This window comes from Astyanax mexicanus, chromosome 14 (genome assembly GCF_023375975.1).
Source record: "Astyanax mexicanus isolate ESR-SI-001 chromosome 14, AstMex3_surface, whole genome shotgun sequence".
NCBI classification, from domain to species: Eukaryota; Metazoa; Chordata; class Actinopteri; order Characiformes; family Acestrorhamphidae; genus Astyanax; species Astyanax mexicanus.
The window spans coordinates 14,225,688-14,244,676 of record NC_064421.1 but is presented as its reverse complement, the minus strand read 5'-3'; the positions used below and the strand labels follow the sequence as shown (position 1 = coordinate 14,244,676).

The window sequence follows — 18,989 nt, the reverse complement described above, 5'->3', positions numbered from 1 at the left end:
AAGTTGTCAGTGTTGTTGGGGGTTGCCGCTCGGTTCAGAGTCGGTTTATAATGAACCCCGTGTACGTTGACGGGTGAAATGATTCACTGTGGGAATCGATTCACTGCTGGCTACGCCTTTCAGAGTTGCCAGGTTCGCGGTTTTCTCGCCAAATTGGGCTTGTTTGAAAATCCTTTCGAGGGTAAAACGTTCAGGGGTGGAGGGCTACTTATATGAATCAGTTTATCTGTTTTCGCCATTTCTACATATATGTTTGAGTAAAGTGAATATTGTTGATTTATTCATGTTCATTTATTAATTTCTCCCAAATTCCAAATAGAAATTTGCAGAAATGGCTGAAATAACGAAATAGATGCTGAGCTTTCAGACCTCAACTTTCAAGTTTTAGGAGTTCAGAAAACAATATTTGGTGGAATACCCCTGGTTTTAATCACAGTTGTCATGCATCTTGGCATGTTCTCCTCCACCAGTCTTACACACTGCTTTTGGATAGCTTTAAATTGAAGCAGTTCAGCTTGGTTTTCAATTTGGTATAATTAAAGATTTTTTTCCTCAAAGCTGCTATATATAAATGCTAATTATGTTACGATTAAATGTTCTTGACAGGGAAACTAATTTTACAATATTATTAAGTACTTTAAGATAAATAGCAATACTAATAATACATCCCTTGTAAAGTACATACTAAGTCGTACACTCAAAGTTGTTTTGACGTTTGCTTTAAACGTGTGACACACTTATATTTTTGGCTAGCTAAAGTTTTTAGACCAACTTTGGGTTGGATGTTTCTGTTGGACCTGGCAACCCTGAGTCGCCTTTACAGTAGCATTAGTTTGGTACAGGAGAAGCAGAGCACGGCTGAAGTGGATATGTCAGTTGTAATGAAGAGATTTACCACATGTGTGGCTTTTACAGAAAAATACACGGTTTAAATCGCGGTCAGAGCTCGCCTGGAGGTTTATGGGACTTTTAACGTTGTAGTATCGCTGGTTGGGTAAGTTTAGCTGCGAAGCTCGTTTAGCTGTTTGGCTAACTAGTTATAGCTAGGTTAGCTAACCCCAAACTTTTAGCCGTGTGTAGATGTGAGGCCAAGTCATGTAGCTTAGTTAGCTTAGCTAACTTAGTTTTGTGAACATGTTTTAGCTGCTGGTTTGCTGAGATGTTATACAGATAAATAATACAACAACACTTGCTCAACTTTAGAATCAAACGTATGCATTTAATGGTAAACGTGTCTGTGTCAGCGTTAGCCAGGTAAACTTAATTATTGACAATTGAGGAATTGACCCTTCTATAGACATAGTCACAGTTATCTCAGCAGACCTTTTATAAGCTAAATCTAACAAAAAATTATTTGCTTTGTCTTGTGACAGTAATGTTGCCTTTAAAACATACTCGTCCATCTCAAAAAATTATAATATCATAGAAAAGTTACTTTATTTCAGTAATTCAGTTTAAAATGTGAAACTCATATGTATCCATAACTCATGTATTACACACAGAGTGATCTATTTTAAGATTATGGCTTACAGCATCTCCATAAATTTTGTCAGCACATTTTGAATAGAATTACGGAAATAAAGTAATTTTTCAATGATATTCTACATTTTTGACATGCACTAGTACCTAGTTATAGAAGGAAAATGCATTAATTTAGTTGTTTCACCATTAAAAATTAAGTTAGGACTTGTGTTACTGCTTTCATGGTGGTGATATCCTAACGCCTCATTATCATCTGATTAGGAGAGAAAATGTCATTGGAAGAATATGAGAGGCACTATGCATCACTCTCAGATTCTGGATGTGAATCTGTCAGTGGCCCCCATACCTCTGGCTCATTTGGAGGCGAAGAGGAGAAGTTGCACTACATTCCCATTCGTGTCTTGGGTAAAGGGGCTTTTGGTGAAGCCACCTTGTACAGACGGACTGAGGTAGGCATTATTCTTACATTGTCATCTAGGGATGCACTGGCATCCCACCTTTCCCACTCTGCAGTTTTCTCACTTAAGTTAAAGATTCCAGAATGGCTGCAAAACAGGTCAGCCCATTGTGGATTTGCTTTTTTGCATTTTTGTAAAAAAATGTATTTGCCTATTCACCTTATAGCAGTTTTTTTTTTTGCGCATGCTGAAGTTTTAAGGACTGTTGTTTTAGCCTGAACTGCTTTTTGAATAAAACACAATACAGGGCAGCCAATTAGACCAGGAGCATTTTGCATAAATACAAGTTTTTAAAGCACAGCTTTAAAAGCGTCCTGGCTATTTCTAAAGCTCGAAGAAAACTGGAAATTGAAAAAGTAAAAATGACTTTTCTTTCTCTTTAGGATAATTCGTTGGTGGTTTGGAAAGAGATCGATCTGAATAATCTCTCTGATAAAAAGCGCAGAGATGTCATGAATGAAATCAGTATCCTGTCCATTCTCCAACATCACAACATCATAGCATATTTTAACCACTTCATGGACAAGAACACCCTACTGATTGAGCTGGAGTACTGCAATGGTCAGAAAACATATTTCAGTGTTCCAGTTCCTTTTTTTCTAAATATATGTGTTGAATTATAAGGCTGCCATTCACAACAAATGTGCTTTTTGTCCAGGTGGAAATCTTTATGACAAAATAATCCAACAGAAAGGGAAGCTGTTCACAGAGGAGGTACAAATTTAAAACTAATATCATTTTAAACATGTTGATTCATTACAGGCTTATTTATGAGGTTTAACTCTTGGTGTGTTTTTCCAGATTGTCATCTGGTATTTGTACCAAATTGCCTCGGCTGTGGCACATATTCATAAAGCTGGTGTCCTGCACAGGTAAGCACTCTTAACTGAATATGTGTGGTGAAGATAAGGTGCAGGGATTTGGAACATACTGTGACTGAGTTTAATGCATAGTTACATGCATAAGTAAACACAGCAGTTTGAGGTAGAAGAGTAGAGTATTTTGTGCACACTGACCAGATTATTCTAACCTGCTTTTTTTCTTCCTTTTTTAAAAGGGATATTAAAACATTAAATATCTTCCTCACTAAGACAAACCTGATAAAGCTAGGAGACTATGGTTTGGCCAAGAAACTGGACTCTGAGTATTCAATGGCTGAGACGGTAAGTGATTTCAGCTGTTTTGCGTTTCTTGTGCTTTCTGTTCTGTTTAGATTTAAACTAATTGACGTTAGACTGAGCGTTAACTTCATGTGAACATATTTAGTTTTGAGAGTGAGGTTACTCACAATGGGTTTGTGCCAGTTATCTCTTGCATTTCTCTACACACCTTTTTTCATCACACCAGTTTACAACCACCCATTTTGTAGGCACACATTTCTCTTGTGCTGATTTTTAAATGCTGACTTTTTTTTTCTTTAATCATTTCATTACAGTGTGTAGGTACCCCATATTACATGTCTCCTGAGCTTTGTCAAGGAGTAAAGTACAACTTTAAATCCGACATTTGGGCCATGGGTTGTGTGTTATATGAGCTCCTGACTCTAACCAGGACCTTTGATGCAACGGTATTCACAACTATATTTTTTTGATCTTTCCATTTTACTGTTTGATGAAGATAATAAAATGAACTAAAACTTCTTTTAATGTTTTATCTTGAACTCAGAATCCTCTCAACCTGTGTGTGAAGATTGTCCAGGGCAATTGGACTATGGAAGTGAACTCAGATGTTTATTCATCTGAGCTAATCAAGATAGTCTATGCATGTTTAGATCAGGTAAGCAGGTTCAGCCGTAATTAACATATATGAGTATATATACTTGATAGTAGTGGCACTACATATGCCACATAATTAGGTGAGCTTATAGCTCGAAGCATCTCTTTGTGTTACAGGATCCAGAGAAGAGACCTACTTCCGATCAGATTCTTGACCAGCCCATTATCTCTCGTGTTAGACAGTGAGTATTAACACAGAAAGACTGATTCCTTAAGGATGGAAAAATATTGCCCACCTAGGATGACTATGTACTGTGTAATGACTTTATCTTGTACATTGTTGTACTGTAATTAGCATTTGCTGCTTATCTAATGCCAGTGTGTTTATCTAGGTCAACCTAAAATACTTTGAGCTCTGAATAAGGCACAAAATAATCTTGTTTGCAGGGAGTTGGAGGATCGTGTGGCTGTACTCAATTCAGCCATCAGAAAACCCAAGTATGTATAAGATCTAAAAGTTGGTATAAGCATAAATAAAAAAATGAACAGTTGCTAAAGATTACATAAAATTTTGTTTATATGGGATTTATTGTATTAACAAAAAAGTAATAAGGTTCTGTTTTGCCTGCTGTGTTTTCTTTTTTTTTTTTCCTTTTAAGGTTGAGCACAGTATCAGAGACACCGGTTGCTATCGTGACCACTCGCTCAAGGGAGGTGTATTTCTGGGGAGGAGGGAAGTTCACCCCTCAAAAGCTGGATATGTTTAAGGGTGGTAACAGTGCTCAGCAAGTGTGTTCAGGGGAAACACATTTTGCTGTGGTTACTGTGGAGAAGGAACTTTACACCTGGGCAGTAAGAACCTTACTTTCTTTTTTTCATTTTGATCAGTGGCAGAAAGTGGTGCATGTTGTAGAGAAAGTGTTGTTGCTCACGAGAATTGTGTAACGCAGAGTCATTTGAGATATAATTGTATAAAATGCAGTAGTTATACTGTGCCTCCTCAGTACGTGTGCATATTTTACGTTCAGTGACAATTTTGTCTCTCTCTGCCTGTCCAGAAATGCATGTGTAAAATGTGTTTTTTGGGAGTGGCTCACTATCCAAACAAGATAAACTGAACAGTGATTAATAATTTTACAGTCAGGGGATTGTCACAGATAAAGGTCACTTATTTAATTTATTCATTTAAGCCTTGAAAAGGAAGTTTATTTCAGATTCAGAACCAAACTTTTTGTTGTTTGTTTTTTTTAGTACAAGATTGATTTTTGTATTGAGTCAGTATGGACATTTATGTATGTATGTAGTATTTTTTTTAATATTGCATATTGTTTATAATCACAACATAGTTTGGAGTATTTTTGTTTTAGTTATTAACTTAATAAGTAATTTGTAGGGTTTAGATGAACTGTTAACACCAGAGCAGTTGTTTCACTCAAAATCACAGGTTTTATATACAACTTTTTCTGTTGATTTATTCTTTATTTACTGTCATTATGAGAAATGCCATATTTTGATGAACCAACCTGAATAATGTGTTTTTTGCAATTTATTTATAATTTCTGTCAGGACAGGAGTCTTTATGGATCAGGATAAGATTGAATTTGCGTTGCATTGTGACCTTATTTTGTGCTGTCTTATTTTTTGGAGGAAATGCAACTAAAGAGCAGTGCATTGGGTGTTCCTTTATAGAGTGTGCAAGGAGGAGCTAAGATGGTGGGCCAGCTAGGTCATGGGGACCAGGCCTCCTACCGACAACCTCGCAAAGTAGAACGTCTGCAGGGAAAAGCTATCAGGCAGGTGGCTTGTGGAGCGGACTTCACTGCCTGTGTGACTGGTAAGTGGAGATCAGAGATTAGAGGTTATTAAGATGCATTTTGTCCCTTGAAACATACTCAGTAGCTGATTTTCTTTCCAGATGAGGACCAAATGTACATGTTTGGGTCAGACTATTATGGCTGTATTGGTGTGGAGAATGAGATGGGAATGGAGGTTCTTGAGCCGGTTCTGCTGGAGTTTTTCGAGGAGCGGCCGGTGCGACAGGTGTCCTGCGGAGACAACCATGTAGTAGTGCTGACTCACAGTGGAGATATCTATTCTTGGGGCTGTGGAGAACATGGTGAGCCCTTAATCACAATATCAAAGAGTCATTGATTTTGGGTTACAGTAATTGGTTCCAGAGAGCATGTTAATTTAAAAATGAGTAATTATCTTGTGTAGGCAGGCTTGGCTTGGACTGTGAGGATGATTTTGCCTCCCCTATGCTTGTAAGTATGAATTTTTGCATGCATGTTGCCAGTTAACTGGTACTCTCTGTTATAAGTACTGATGTGAGGCTGATATAACATTAATGAACAACATGTAGCATGTACACCACACTGGTAATTATGGTCCAGTGATGTTAACCTGTTACTTAAGCGATAATGAAAGTGTATATGAAGATACACATACAATTTGATACCATGAAACTAATTTGCTCAGTTAAACCAAGTTTTTTAGTTACAGTAGGCATTATCTGTTTTGATATTATGCTAGTCAATATGAGTTGTTGTTGTGTGGCTCAACTTTTTTACTTATTTTCATCTTCATCTGTGTAGGTGGAAGTACCAAAGGGTGCCAGTATCGACTCTGTGTATTGTGGGAGCGATGGTACATTTTTCCTTACAGAGTCTGGAAAAGTCTTGGCCTGTGGAAACAATGATCTTAATAAGCTGGGTCTCAATCAAGGAATCACTGGTATTAAGAACCACTTTCGGGAGGTATGAATTACATTATTTTCCATTAAATGTATGTACTTCTTATTTCAATCTTGCTTGAATTACTGAATGTCTATGTATTGTAGCTATTACACATCTCAGATATTGCTATAATTAAAAAAATATATCTTTGTGGATTAGGGTTCTCAAGAGATACCATACACCACAACTCTGACTTTAGTAAAGCAGCTTGCCCGCTTCAAGATTCAAATTATTGCTCCTGGAAAGACCCATACAGCAGCCATCGACGGTACAGAATTTCTTCTTTAATTAAATCTTGTGTTAAATTATTTTATTGTATTGTTGCTGCCTTTTATAATGTGCTTCATAGCTTTTAGGGATTTATTCTCTTTTGTTTTTTGTCTAACAACAGAACGGGGACGCCTGATGACCTTTGGCTGTAATAAATATGGCCAGCTGGGTGTGAAAGACTTTAAAAGACATCAGGGGGTTCAAATACTTTTGGGGCCTTTTGGAGGGAAAGTTGTTTCCAAAGTGTCTTGCGGAGATGGGTTTACAATTGCTGCAACAGAGGGTGAGTAAAGCTGAGAATGTCAGAGCTTCAGAAAGTAAAAAACATGAATTATGTTTTGTAGTAGAATTGTATAGAAAGCTGACATCTAATATGTTTTTTTCCTGTTACTCATTTTCTATACAGATAATCAAATCTTTGCCTGGGGCAATGCAGGCAATGGACGTTTAGGTATGCCTGCAGATCGAGGCTTTGGCTCTGAGGTGTGCCCTGCTCTTCCACGCCCCATTTTTGGTTCTCTACACCATGTGCCTGACTTGTCTTGCAGGGGTTGGCACACCATCCTTATTATGGGTAATTATCCCAACCGCATTCTTTGTCTGCATCAGTCTGTCATTGCCCAAAAACATTTTTTAGTAAAAGGAGGTTTTTATCACAAATCATAATATCTACTGCTGCAGCCCACAGATCCTCATTTTATGCTTTTCACAGAAAAGGTGCTCAACTCTAAAACTATCCGATCAAACAGTAGTGGACTCTCCATTGGAAGTGGTGAGCAATTGTTTTGTATTGTAATTCTTACTGTAAAATTGTTGTTTTATTTCAGATTATTTACATTCATCTTTAAATTGTGTCTACCTGTATTCTGCCCTATGTATATTAATCACAAGGCATAGGTCCAGGCTCTAGTTCCTCTCTGGATTTGGGTATCGAGCCAAGCTCAGACTCAGAGCTGCGAGATGGTATTATGGGTGGAACTGTGGAAGCAGATATGGAGGACCGAGGTCTGGAGACTCCTATTTTTTCAATGGACAGCAAAGCTAGTGAGAGTTCTTGCCCATCTTGGCTTCGCAAGGTAAAACACTCTGTCAGACAGGGCAGCTTACCTATTAGCAGATTAATTATTACTTATCTTATACCTTCCTTCCTTTTTTCAGGAGCTGCTAGATGCAGAGTTCATACCCATGCCTGCAGGATCCACAGATTCCATGTCCAGCCCTATGACCTCTGTTTTTGCAGAAAGTGCCACACTCCCATATGAGGAGCTCCAAGAGCTGAAAGCAGCTGCGGCGGCCACTGCCAGTGGTAATGGCCTCATGGTAAGGCATGTAGAAAAATAAAACCTCATTCTTTAGGACTGAGCAAAGTATGTTTTCTTTATCAAGAGATGAGACTTTTATCATGAGATCTTGACTTGTGTGCTGTATTTGTTGAAAGCAAACAGCATGTGTAGACTATGAGAGGGTCAATGGATTGGAATCTGGAGCCTGGAAGAAAAATAGCCTCCCGCAGCAAGACGTTCAACAGACCTGCTGCCAAGCCAGTAGTGAGCTTATCCAAGTAAGGGTACATTAAAAATAAACAGGCATAAACACAGAGACACCACTAACTCTCTAAACAACATTAGTCATGTTAATACAACATTTTAATGTTTGTGTTAAGATGTTTTTTATATAAATGAAAAGTTTTTAAAAAGTGTTCTTTTTTTTTTATATATAGATGCGTGAAATGTTGAAAAAGCAAGATGCCATTATCGAACTGTTACAGAAGCAAGTGAGTATTTACTTTAATTCTCTTAATTCATTTAGACACAGTTGATGATGATGATGATGATGACTGTGATAAGCCTGCATTTTATTATTAGAGCTCCATTACAGTCTTCTACAGTCTTCAGTCTAAAGTGTACTGTGAAAAAAAAGGAAGAGCAGTGGTTGATCAGTGTAGTTGCTCTAATAGATAAAAAGTAAATAGTTTCTGGTGAGATTTTTCTTTTAATAGGATAGTATTAATAAGCATGAAGTTAAGAAAGACAATTATGTGATTTAAGGTAAATTAATTGCAAGGATTGGTAGATATATTAATTAGCAGATCTAGAACATTGCATGAAATAGTATTTCTCTATTAAAAACAAAAACTTCTCTGCAAAGCTGAATGTTTCAGCTTTTTAAAACTTGTTAACAGATATTTTTGATTGATTTTTAAAGCAAATAAATGACTGCTTTATATGTATTTAACTGGCATGAGATGCAGATCAGTCAGATCATCAGAATCATTGGATTCTTTCAGCCTCCAAATGAGTCTTGCAGTATCTTAAAATTGCATATAAAATTGCTATATTATCAGTAATTTAATATTTCAAAGAAATTGCAGAAAAAGGACATGAAAATGACTGAAAATTATATTTGATGATCTTGTTCAGGTAATCTATGAGACATGCAGAAAAATCTGACTGAGAAGGAATAAAGAAAAAAGAGGGAACAAAGAGTTCATATTAAGTTGTAGAAATGTCTGTACTTCTGATGATCACAAATGGTAGAAAGCATACTATGGTAGAAAGCATACTACAAAAATGTGTATGCAGGTTTTTGCACATACATCTGCTTACTGTTCATACTCAAACTTCATATTTATATTCAGCTTGAATAATCTGTTGCTTTTTTCAGTACAAAGATCAACTCGAAGAGAATGAGAGGCTGTGGAGAGCCATTCATGAACTCAGATTAGGACCTGACATTTCTGGAAAGGTAAACAACAATCACCACCAATCAGGAAGTCCATCTGATGAATAAAAATGAGGGACAGTCTGTGTGCACAGCTTTTTAAAATGGATTACAGTGGTTATTGTCCAGAATAACCCAGTGCTGGTCAGGACACACCTTGAAGCCTCAGTGAAAAATCTGTTTGGTGAGGCTGAGTGTTGCTTAGGTTGTTAATCAGTTGGTCCCTTGTTTTCTTCTTACCACAGCAGGATAAGTGGGTGAGGACTGTCTGACTTTCCAGTCACATGAGTATTTTTGCTGCCTTAAGGAAACAACCAAAGATTTTGCTCTTTGTTTTACAGAGGAAACATCAGGTCAAATCAAATGGCAAGGCCATTACATTCCGCCTATTGGTAGTTCCACATTATTAGAATGTGTTTTAAGAGTGTCATGCAACAGGGTTGCCTTTAAATCAGAACCTGGGTAATACAGGTTCAGGACTATACATTACAGAAGCAGTCTTGACTTACTGTAACATTTAACATTTATTTGGGTTGTGGTGGAATGTAGAGCAGCAAAGCTACACTCCATATACTTCGCAACAAGCTTTAAGCTATTTGCTGTGTTACATACCTGATGTACGTTTGCCCTCCTTTTTGGAGTTGTGTGCTTAATAGACTTTAAAACAGCAAAAGCTGAAAAAAATATTGGTTGTGTACCTCTGCATGCATCACTATATGTGCATTTTAATGGTGTAGGTTGTTGTGATGCTTTTCTTTTATTGTGACCCACAGCTTAAAAAAAAAAAAAAAAAAAAAGATGCATGTTTGAAAAAGTTATGTGCAAATGTATGTCATACGGTTTCACGTGTGCCCCAGTTATCTGTGAGGATAAACGTGGATGAATGTACAAACTACTGATTTTTTAGATTGTACTGGGATTGTATTCCCTTTTTTTTTCTTTTTTTTGTATTACATTTTTTAAATTGTCATTTTAAAGCAAATTGTTATTAATTTGCAATGCAACAATACTTTCTTTTGAGTCCATTGAGTGCAGAATGCATAGCTTCGATGTGTTTTTTTTTTTTTAAATAGAAATGACACTTTAAAAAGTACAGCAACTGAAACCAAAGATAATGTGTTTGTGTACATTGTTTACCAAATGTAATGCCATTTTTTTGTATTATTCTTTTTTTTTAATGGATGCACACAAAACATTTAACATTTTCAAGCTGTGTTTGTATACTCAGTTTGATAATTATATACATTCAGTGCTAAATAATCAGTAACCTGTAGATTGTAAGAACTGCCACAATACCATGTTTATTAGGATTAATGTTGCATTAAAGTGCTCCTCAAAAGGTTGTATTGACCAGATGGTTAACTAGTAAATACAGCTTTAGTCTGTGCGGGTGCTTGTCGAAAGCTCCGCCCACTTAAGCATGGAGGTATGTAGAATATCCCAAGAAAGACACTGCATTGTCAACAGAGTGTAGTAATGCAAAAGTTGATATAAACTGAGTTTATGAACTTGTAGAGAAGGGCAGTATGTAACATCAAATGGTACTAAATGGTATTTCACAGTTTCTGAAACATTTCGAACGTAGCATAAGTGCCTTGTTAATTTGTAATTTAAGCTATGCAGAATTCAGTTTAAAGTTTACTCTTTAAATTATTTTCTACACTGAGTTTGTGCCACAGTAGATTTAAGGGCAGTACTTACAAGGTTCCACCTTTATCTGCTCACACTTGAAAGAGAACATTGCATTGCATGCATTGTATAAATAAAAGCATGTTTACAAAAAAAAGTGTACTTTCCCCTTGATTTGCCTCACAACAAACCACATGACAATATTTTCATTTCTTATTGGTGAGACCTGTCTGGGGTGGGACCTAATAAAACAAAATACAGAAAGAAGGTTCTGTGTTCTGTACTAGTTCATATTTTTCTTGAAGTTCGACATGGAGCAATAGCAGAGATGGCATTTGTTTATAGCTGTATAACAGTATAATTGGGCAATACTTATGTTTGATTTCTCAAACTACTCTGAAAATAACTTTTAGTGCAAAACATAAAGCATCAAGCAAAACAATCAGCAGTTTCAGTAGCAGCAGTTTAATTTGTAAGTCTGCAAACACTTTTTATATTAATCAAAACAGTAAACCCTACAAACAGCATTAAACATACCTGAATTCATTTTGCAGCTGCATTTGTATATATTCATATACTTATTATGCTTTACAGTTACATTCACTTTTACATTTTAGTGGCAGTGATAACTGTTGTAACATTTTAAACACATAATTCAAAATGTTATAATTCTGCCATCACATTTTTATTAGCGATGTCTAGGGGGTGGAGGTTTGCTCTTAATGTTCTGACACTTCGGAATGTGTCTCTCTGCTGGACCAGGAGCAAAGCGTCTGCTGCAGTGGGGACAGCTTACATAATCTGGATTCACATCTAAACTTGGCTTGGGCGAAAAGCCTCCTGGTGCTGGGGCACGAGCTTGGCGCAGGTTGTGAATTAAAGCCTCGTGTTTCTGACGCCAGTTGTTCTTCTTTGGCTACGGATATAGAAAGAAAAGTGATTAAAGTTAATGTAGGTAACAATTGCAAAATAAACTAAATTGTTTACATGTGTTTAAAAGAGAGGCATTATACAAAATAACACTCATACTGTGTGGTCTGCTAGCTCTTACTTAGGGAGCTTTTACATCTTCCATGTTTGTTTCGGACCTTCAGATTTTAATTTTGGTCTGTACCAACTAGCAGGTGTGAAAGGTGTCACAAACAACAGTCTGGACCAAAGGACCAACTAAATTATGGTTTGGTTTGTTTGCAGCATGAATTAGTTTTTTGATGATTGACACCAGTTACAGAAGTTTGAGGCAGGCTATTGTCATCTATTAAACAGAAGAAGACAAAGGATGGGTGTTGTGCTGAAACATTACTTAGTGTGAAGGCAACTGATTAAACTGGTGATTTCTGTATCTACTGTAACCGTAGACTAACCCTTATTTATCAACGGGAATAAAAAGTCTACTGCATGATGTGCATGAACTTGAAGTGAGATGTCAGATCAACAACGATGACATCCAAGTCACACCGTTCTACAAACCACCTTTCTACATTGAGTATAGGAAGATGCAGCCCACATAGGTGATAATGACTTGACAGCAGAGTTCCTTGCTCCACACACTAAACTGCAGTGCAAATGTACAAAATGTAACAAATATAAATCTTGGTTTGGACCTTGGTCCAGACTTTTAAATGTGCAAATGTCCTAAACCTGATAGTTGACAGATGACTGATTTTGTCATTTAAGAAGTAAAACCATACCTCTGGTGCCTTGCGCTGGATGTTCGTCTTCATGAACTTCTCCAGTTCAGTGCCCTTGGCCCTGAACTGTGCAGAATCAAATGTTTTACGTTTGGACTGCTGCAGTTTCTCACAAATCCTGATATGCTTCTCAAGACGCTCTTCTGCAAAGCACCTGTTGCATATTTCACAGGGTACAAGCTGGCCAGTAGCATCAAGACTCATTTCTGGGCTGAGTTCGACTTGCTGAAGCCTGGTACCAGTCTGGTTGAGCCGAGGAGACTGGGCCACTGCTTCTTCAGTGGATGGTGCTTTGGGTGGACCCTTTCTGAAGCTGTTTATCGCCTTCTCAACTGCTCTCTGACTGTGCTGCTGCTGCTGCAGCCTTACTTGGGCTGGATGCTGGTCTGCTGTAAACCTGTTTGTTTGATCGTGCCTTGAGGATGCTTTCACTTTGTCATGTGAATTTGACATAAATGCATCCAGTACATTCCATTGCTTCTTCTGATATTCGTTTTCTAGGTCTCTCTTCGATTTTACTCTTTCACCTCTCCTTTGTCTGTCATCATCCACTCTTCCCTGCCGATCTCTACTGTCCCATTCACGCAACTCATTCCTGCCCCATTCTACTGCTCTTTCTCTTTTTATTATGTTGTCTTTTTCCACCCTCACTGTTTTCCATTGTGTTGTTCTTACTTCATGATTGTCCCATTCTTTTGACATAATCTTGTAGTCTGAGGTTCTTTGAGTATTTCTCATTCTGTACTCCCTTTCTATTCCTTCTCTTCTTCTCTCTCTATAATCCTCATCTGTCTTTATCTCATGCTTTTCTCGTCTTTCTCTATCATCTCTGTCTTCCCTTCCCCAGTCTCTAGGTTTTTCTCTTTGTCCTTCGTCTCTTCTTCTACCTGCTATTGCCCTTTCTCTGCCACTCTCCCAGTCCCAGTTTCCCTTTTCAGTTAAGTGTAACTGTTTTTCTGGTTTTTCCATGTTCTCATTCCTCTGTTCTGTTTTGTCTTTGTCCCCAGATCTAGTCCTAAGTTGGATTTTCTTCAGTTTTTCTCCTGTCTTCATCAGCTTTTCCTGTAAGATCACTTCCTTTCTTTGTATTTCCTTTGCCAAACTATTCTGACTCTCAGGAAGCATGTACTGGTCCGCACGTAATGCCTGGTACTCTCTGGCCGAATTGCTTTTGGCCTCACCTCTTTTCCGTGATGGCTGGTGATGAGATTCAGTGTCAAAAGGCTCTGGTTTACTTGGATTCATGTTCACCTGTCTCCTGTTACTGACCTGTTTAACCCTTCTCCTGTCCACCTCAAGATAATCAGGTCTGTTTTGATATGAAGTCTCTTTTTGCTTAAAATAATAATCACCTGCTTGACAGTTGTTCAGGCAAAAAGCTCGTTTGTGGCACACAGGCTTCATTGGAAAAACTATATCCTTTTCAGATTTCTCTAATAAAAAGTCATCGTCTCCATCAGAGTCCATTCTTCGTCTTGTTGGGGCAGAGCTGTATGTCCTCTGGACAGAGTCTATGTTTTGCCAGTGTTTGTAATGGGAATAATCTTGGTCCCAGTCTTTAAGGGCAGCAGTCATTCTTTTTTTCCTGTCTCTTGACTGGGAGTCAGAAGTTGAGAAGAGATCCTGTGCAGTTTTGTCATCACTCTGCAATGGTGGCAGTTTTTCCAGTATCACATCTTTCCCCAAAAAATGCAAATGTGCAGGGTGAGAATGTGATATGTGCAAATGTGGCATAATACCAATAGAGCACTTTATATCTAAAAAAAAAAAAAAAAAAAGCAGAATAATTTATAGATTAATCTTTGAGATATAGGTGAGGTAGTCACTGGATTCTGATGATTATAAGTCAGAATTGAATATAAATCTCTTACAATTCACCAGAACTGAAATCAATAATGTGTAAAAACAAACAAACATAAACTACATAAAATTGACTCATGTAAACTAATATTTGCTGACAGTACTACAATTGGCTGACACTGGCCATACTACTTTAACATCCTTTCATTTAAGCTTATTGTTATTTAAATGCAAATCGGTGAACAGTCTATGCAATGTGAAGTATTGTACATTTTTTTGGGACATGTATTGTAAAATTAAAGCGATAAAACACACATGCATATATAGGAGCTACAACTAAATCTAAGTTTCATATTCACAAGTGCAAATTATCACAAAGGACCCATTTTGGTCGACTTTAATTAAGAGATTAACCTAATACATCCCTCTATTTAAAAAAAAAAACTTGTATTTTAAGATATTTGTGTAGTTTTCTGGCAGTATTTCTGTATTGTATACACTATTGTACAGTACCAGTTGAAAGTTTCGACAAACTTTAAATTTAGCTTTATTACTTTGGATTTTTTTGCACTGTAGATTAATAATAAAGTCATCCAAAATATGAAAACAAACATGGAATTATTTACAAAAAAAAGTTTACTACACAGTTCCTTATGTTTTTTTGTCTGAATGTCTGAATAACTTCAGTATTTATGTACAATTTAGAAAATAAATTATGACATTAAATGAGAAGCAGTGTCCAAACTTTGACTGGTACTGTGGGTTATGTAGCTATATAACTAAATATGTTTCAATGCATCTTAACCATACAATATATATATATTTATTTGCAGAAAATGAGGAATGGCTGAAATAACAAAAATATGCAGAGCTTTCAGACCTCAAATAATGCAAAGAAAACAAGTTAATATTTATAAAGTTTTAAGAGTTCAGAAATCAATATTCGGTGTAATAACCCTGTTTTTTAATCACGGTTTTCATGCATCTTGGCATGTTCTCCTACACCAGTCTTTTGGATAACTTTATGCATTTACTCCTGGTGCAAAAAATCAAGCAGTTCACTTTGGTTTGATGGCTTGTGATCATCCATCTTGCTCTTGATTATATTCCAGAGGTTTTCAATTGGTAAAATTAAAGAAACTTATCATTTTTAAGTGGTCTCTTATTTTTTTCCCGAGCTGTACATTGTGTACTAAGAGTTGCTTTAATCGATGAGTTAAATGAAAAATAGAGCAATAAAAGAAAATGGAACTCACCAGAGGTTTACTGTTTTGTAGAAGGCAGTGTTTTCTCTTTCAGTGTTCCTGTTTTTGCTTAGATCTCGCGCTGTCTGTGCTGAAAAATCGAGTTAATAACTAAAGTTGTCTCTAGAGTTTTTATATAGGCTTACATGGTGCCGGCTTGTTGACACACGTTACTTAGAAACAGGACAACAAACGTGCTGAGCCGTTCTCTCGTTTGATTGGTTGGTCTGCAGTGACGGCAGTGACCCGGATGTTGCCGTGCCGCCTATGAAACGAGTCGGATCCACACGAGGAGCTGCCTGCGTTCTGTATGAAGGCGAAAACAGCGCTGTTTCAGACGCTCTTCCTTTATTTATTGCTCTTAAAGGTGCCTGTGTGTTTCTGTACTATCTCCCTCCGTGTGTTACAGTTATACTCTGCTGAGAGAGAGCAAATGCTAATGTAGCTGCCTGCAGAACCCTGTACAAAGCAGAGGCTCTTAGCTAGGCTACTATAGCCCTGTTTACTCACTGCTGTTAACCTACTAACATTTGCTTTCTGCGGCTTTATTTCGTCTCTTTTACATAAGTTTCCTTACTTTCAGCAGATAACAAGTTGGCTAAATCTGTGCAATACATCTCAGTGACATTTCAGTAGCTATATCAGGACATGCAAGTGCTCTATTTTTATATTATGTTAGCATGCTGGCCTGTCAATTAATGCAGGTGTCCAACAGGCCTTAAAGGAAAAACTTCAGTGTGAAATTGATTTGGATTGTAGTGAAACGTTTGTGGAATAGCCCACCTCTGTTGGCTAATTTCTCAGGAGAAGGATTTTATTTTATTGTTTGCATGCAGTTGTATGAGAGAGCCAAAATTTAAGGTATATAAACGTTCCATTTGTTAGTTAAGTTATACATAAATGTGTATATATTTGTGTATAAATAAGTATATCGGCAGTGACCGATATAAACGTGGAATATAGGATATTGGCAACAGCCAGAATTCCCACATCGGTCCATCCCTTCTTGTTTTGGTCAATATGTGAAAAGGAAAAGTATTGTTTATATATATATTTTTGGGACAAGTATTGTAGAATTAATGTGATAAAAACATGCATATATAATAGCTAAATCTAAATCTAAGTTTCATATTCACAAATGTAAATTCTATGACAAACGACCCGTGTAAACACATGATAACGAGTATGATAGTTTGTCAAATAGCCTACTTCTGTTTGCCCCCAGCATTCTAAAATACGGCGCTTTTCGCTGATGCTCCCAACAGGCTTACAGTGCTAGTGATTGGAGCATAGCGTTCCCTGTGCAAAGAACTCACTACTTTTACACCATTAAAAAGTTTAAAGTATCGCCACACTTTATTGGTAGAATTCTGAGTGTCCTGACATTTAAAACAAGGCACTGAACTTTGGAAATTTACAGGTAGAACACTGTTTATACACACCCCAGGTGTTTCCATTTTGAAATTAAGTGAAATAATTCAACTAATGAGCATGAATGAATAGGTAGGATATGGGAACAGATTGCAGCATTGAAAGCCTTTTGGGAGCATCAGCGAAAAGCGCTGTACTTTGGAATGCTGACAGTAAGTGGAGGCAGGCTATTTAACAAAAGTTTGTATTCGTTATCATGTTTCACTACACCCCAAGTGCATTTCACACCAGACTTCTCCTTTAACAAATGACTTAACATACACTACTATCTGCCTAACTATATATTCAACAGTAGAGACAGTTACTCCAACAAATGGAAAATGAATAACAGGCTTACTGTTTAACAGACTTTCTAAAGTCGTAGTGTATTATTTAATAAATTAATTCACACAAAAAAAGACCCAATAGTTATGTTTTTAACTGATGACACATACTTACTTTTCTGTGTATCCAGAGATAACAGCACATACGTTTCGTACACCTTAGTAATGATGGATCATTTAAGCCCCCACACTATACATACCAGAACAATATTGACTCATCCAACGTTTAAGAAGTTGCAATTCTGCTGGCTGATTAGAATTAGGTGCCATGATCAGTATTGCTACTGTTATTCTTAAAAATGGAAATTTATACTTAATCCAGGCCACAACCATGTCAGAGGAACTTCTGTCAGTGGACTATGAAGTCTATGGGAAAGTTCAGGGTGTGTTCTTCTGAAAATACACTCAGGTAAGACCATATATCTGATCATTTATTGCATGTGTGTATAATTTTGATACAATTATATTTGTATGTACAGAAACCAGAAACTCATTAGTAAATTCAAGTAAATAACACAAGACGCCTTGAAGCAGCTACTCAACTTTCTGAATGAGGCACAATTACAATTTAGAGCCACACAACTGTTGTAAGAGGATTTTATGGGTGATATAGGGTAGTCTTTTTTTTTATATAGAAATTAAAGAGATGGCTAAGAATCGTAAAACATGTAATAAATAAACAGATGAATGCATGTGGTCTTACCATGTTTCTCTGCTTTTAGTCTGAAGGAAAGAAGCTTGGCCTGGTTGGATGGGTGCAGAATACCCCAGCTGGAACTGTACAAGGGCAGCTTCAAGGACCAGCCTCCAAAGTCAAACAGATGCAGGAGTGGCTCAGAACCACTGGGAGTCCTCAGTCACGAATAATAAAAGCAGAGTTCAATAATGAGAAGACCATTGAGAACTTGGACTTTAAAGACTTTAAAGTTGCCCGTTAATGAACACAGTAAATTAATGAAATTGTTGTGACTACTCTTAACTTATTATTTTTTATTTAGACATTATAGATGAATTATTTTGTCTGTTACTCTGACAATACACTCCAATATAGGAGTATGCACACGTGCACTAATAAATACACATGACATTCAAATAGCTTTGAACGTCTGAGTGATTTCTACATACAAGATGTTTTTCTTTATACCGTAGTTTATGTGTGTGTGTGTGTATATATATTGCATAGTAAGTAATCTGTTCAGTAATTCATTACACTAGATTTTAAGTGAACACAGTATGGCATGACCCACCATTTCATTAGGTTGGATGTTATTTTACTATTTTAAGGGCTGTATGATGAAGATTGTGCATTATCTTTTCCACCTATTGAAAAAGTACATTTATCATAATCTATTCACATAAAATGTATGGATTATTAGCTTCTACCCTGTGTCTAAAGTTTTTTTTTTATTATGAAGAATTTGACTATTAGCTTACGGTCATTATTTTGGTTTATTTTAGTTATATTTGAATTAACTGAATTGATTAAATTT

The 18,989-nt window shown here is 36.8% G+C and overlaps 3 protein-coding genes across 5 annotated transcripts; 2 read left to right on the top strand and 1 right to left on the bottom strand.

Moving 5' to 3' along the window:
• The first annotated feature begins 796 nt into the window (after positions 1–796).
• On the top strand, positions 797–10,999 carry LOC103037873 (serine/threonine-protein kinase Nek9). Of its 2 annotated transcripts, XM_007257361.4 has the most exons (25): positions 797–994; positions 1,744–1,931; positions 2,324–2,501; positions 2,599–2,654; positions 2,742–2,812; positions 2,998–3,103; positions 3,376–3,507; positions 3,606–3,716; positions 3,833–3,897; positions 4,103–4,153; positions 4,315–4,507; positions 5,345–5,489; positions 5,571–5,771; positions 5,873–5,919; positions 6,250–6,411; positions 6,550–6,658; positions 6,782–6,943; positions 7,067–7,234; positions 7,373–7,432; positions 7,552–7,736; positions 7,819–7,980; positions 8,099–8,221; positions 8,381–8,434; positions 9,325–9,405; positions 9,627–10,999. In XM_007257361.4, the coding sequence occupies exons 2-25, from the start codon at positions 1,752–1,754 to the stop codon at positions 9,651–9,653; spliced, it is 2,829 nt and encodes a 942-aa protein (XP_007257423.3). In that variant the 5' UTR covers positions 797–994; positions 1,744–1,751; the 3' UTR covers positions 9,654–10,999. The 2 variants fall into 2 exon arrangements, with proteins under 2 accessions (XP_007257423.3, XP_007257422.3); XM_007257360.4 differs by having other exon boundaries at positions 9,325–10,999.
• A 460-nt stretch (positions 11,000–11,459) lies between these two features.
• On the bottom strand, positions 11,460–15,907 carry LOC103038401 (trichohyalin). Of its 2 annotated transcripts, none has more exons than XM_015607895.3 (3): positions 15,758–15,907; positions 12,702–14,458; positions 11,460–11,926 (listed from the first exon to the last, which is right to left on the bottom strand). In XM_015607895.3, the coding sequence occupies exons 2-3, from the start codon at positions 14,433–14,435 to the stop codon at positions 11,699–11,701; spliced, it is 1,962 nt and encodes a 653-aa protein (XP_015463381.3). In that variant the 5' UTR covers positions 14,436–14,458; positions 15,758–15,907; the 3' UTR covers positions 11,460–11,698. The 2 variants fall into 2 exon arrangements, with proteins under 2 accessions (XP_015463381.3, XP_007257425.3); XM_007257363.4 differs by having other exon boundaries at positions 12,702–14,377; positions 15,758–15,906.
• A 63-nt stretch (positions 15,908–15,970) lies between these two features.
• Positions 15,971–18,592, top strand: acyp1 (acylphosphatase 1, erythrocyte (common) type). The gene is given in 3 exon segments (XM_007257364.4): positions 15,971–16,112; positions 17,822–17,908; positions 18,222–18,592. Coding segments are annotated over 3 exon segments (360 nt in total). The 5' UTR covers positions 15,971–16,055; the 3' UTR covers positions 18,438–18,592.
• The last annotated feature ends 397 nt before the right edge of the window (positions 18,593–18,989 follow it).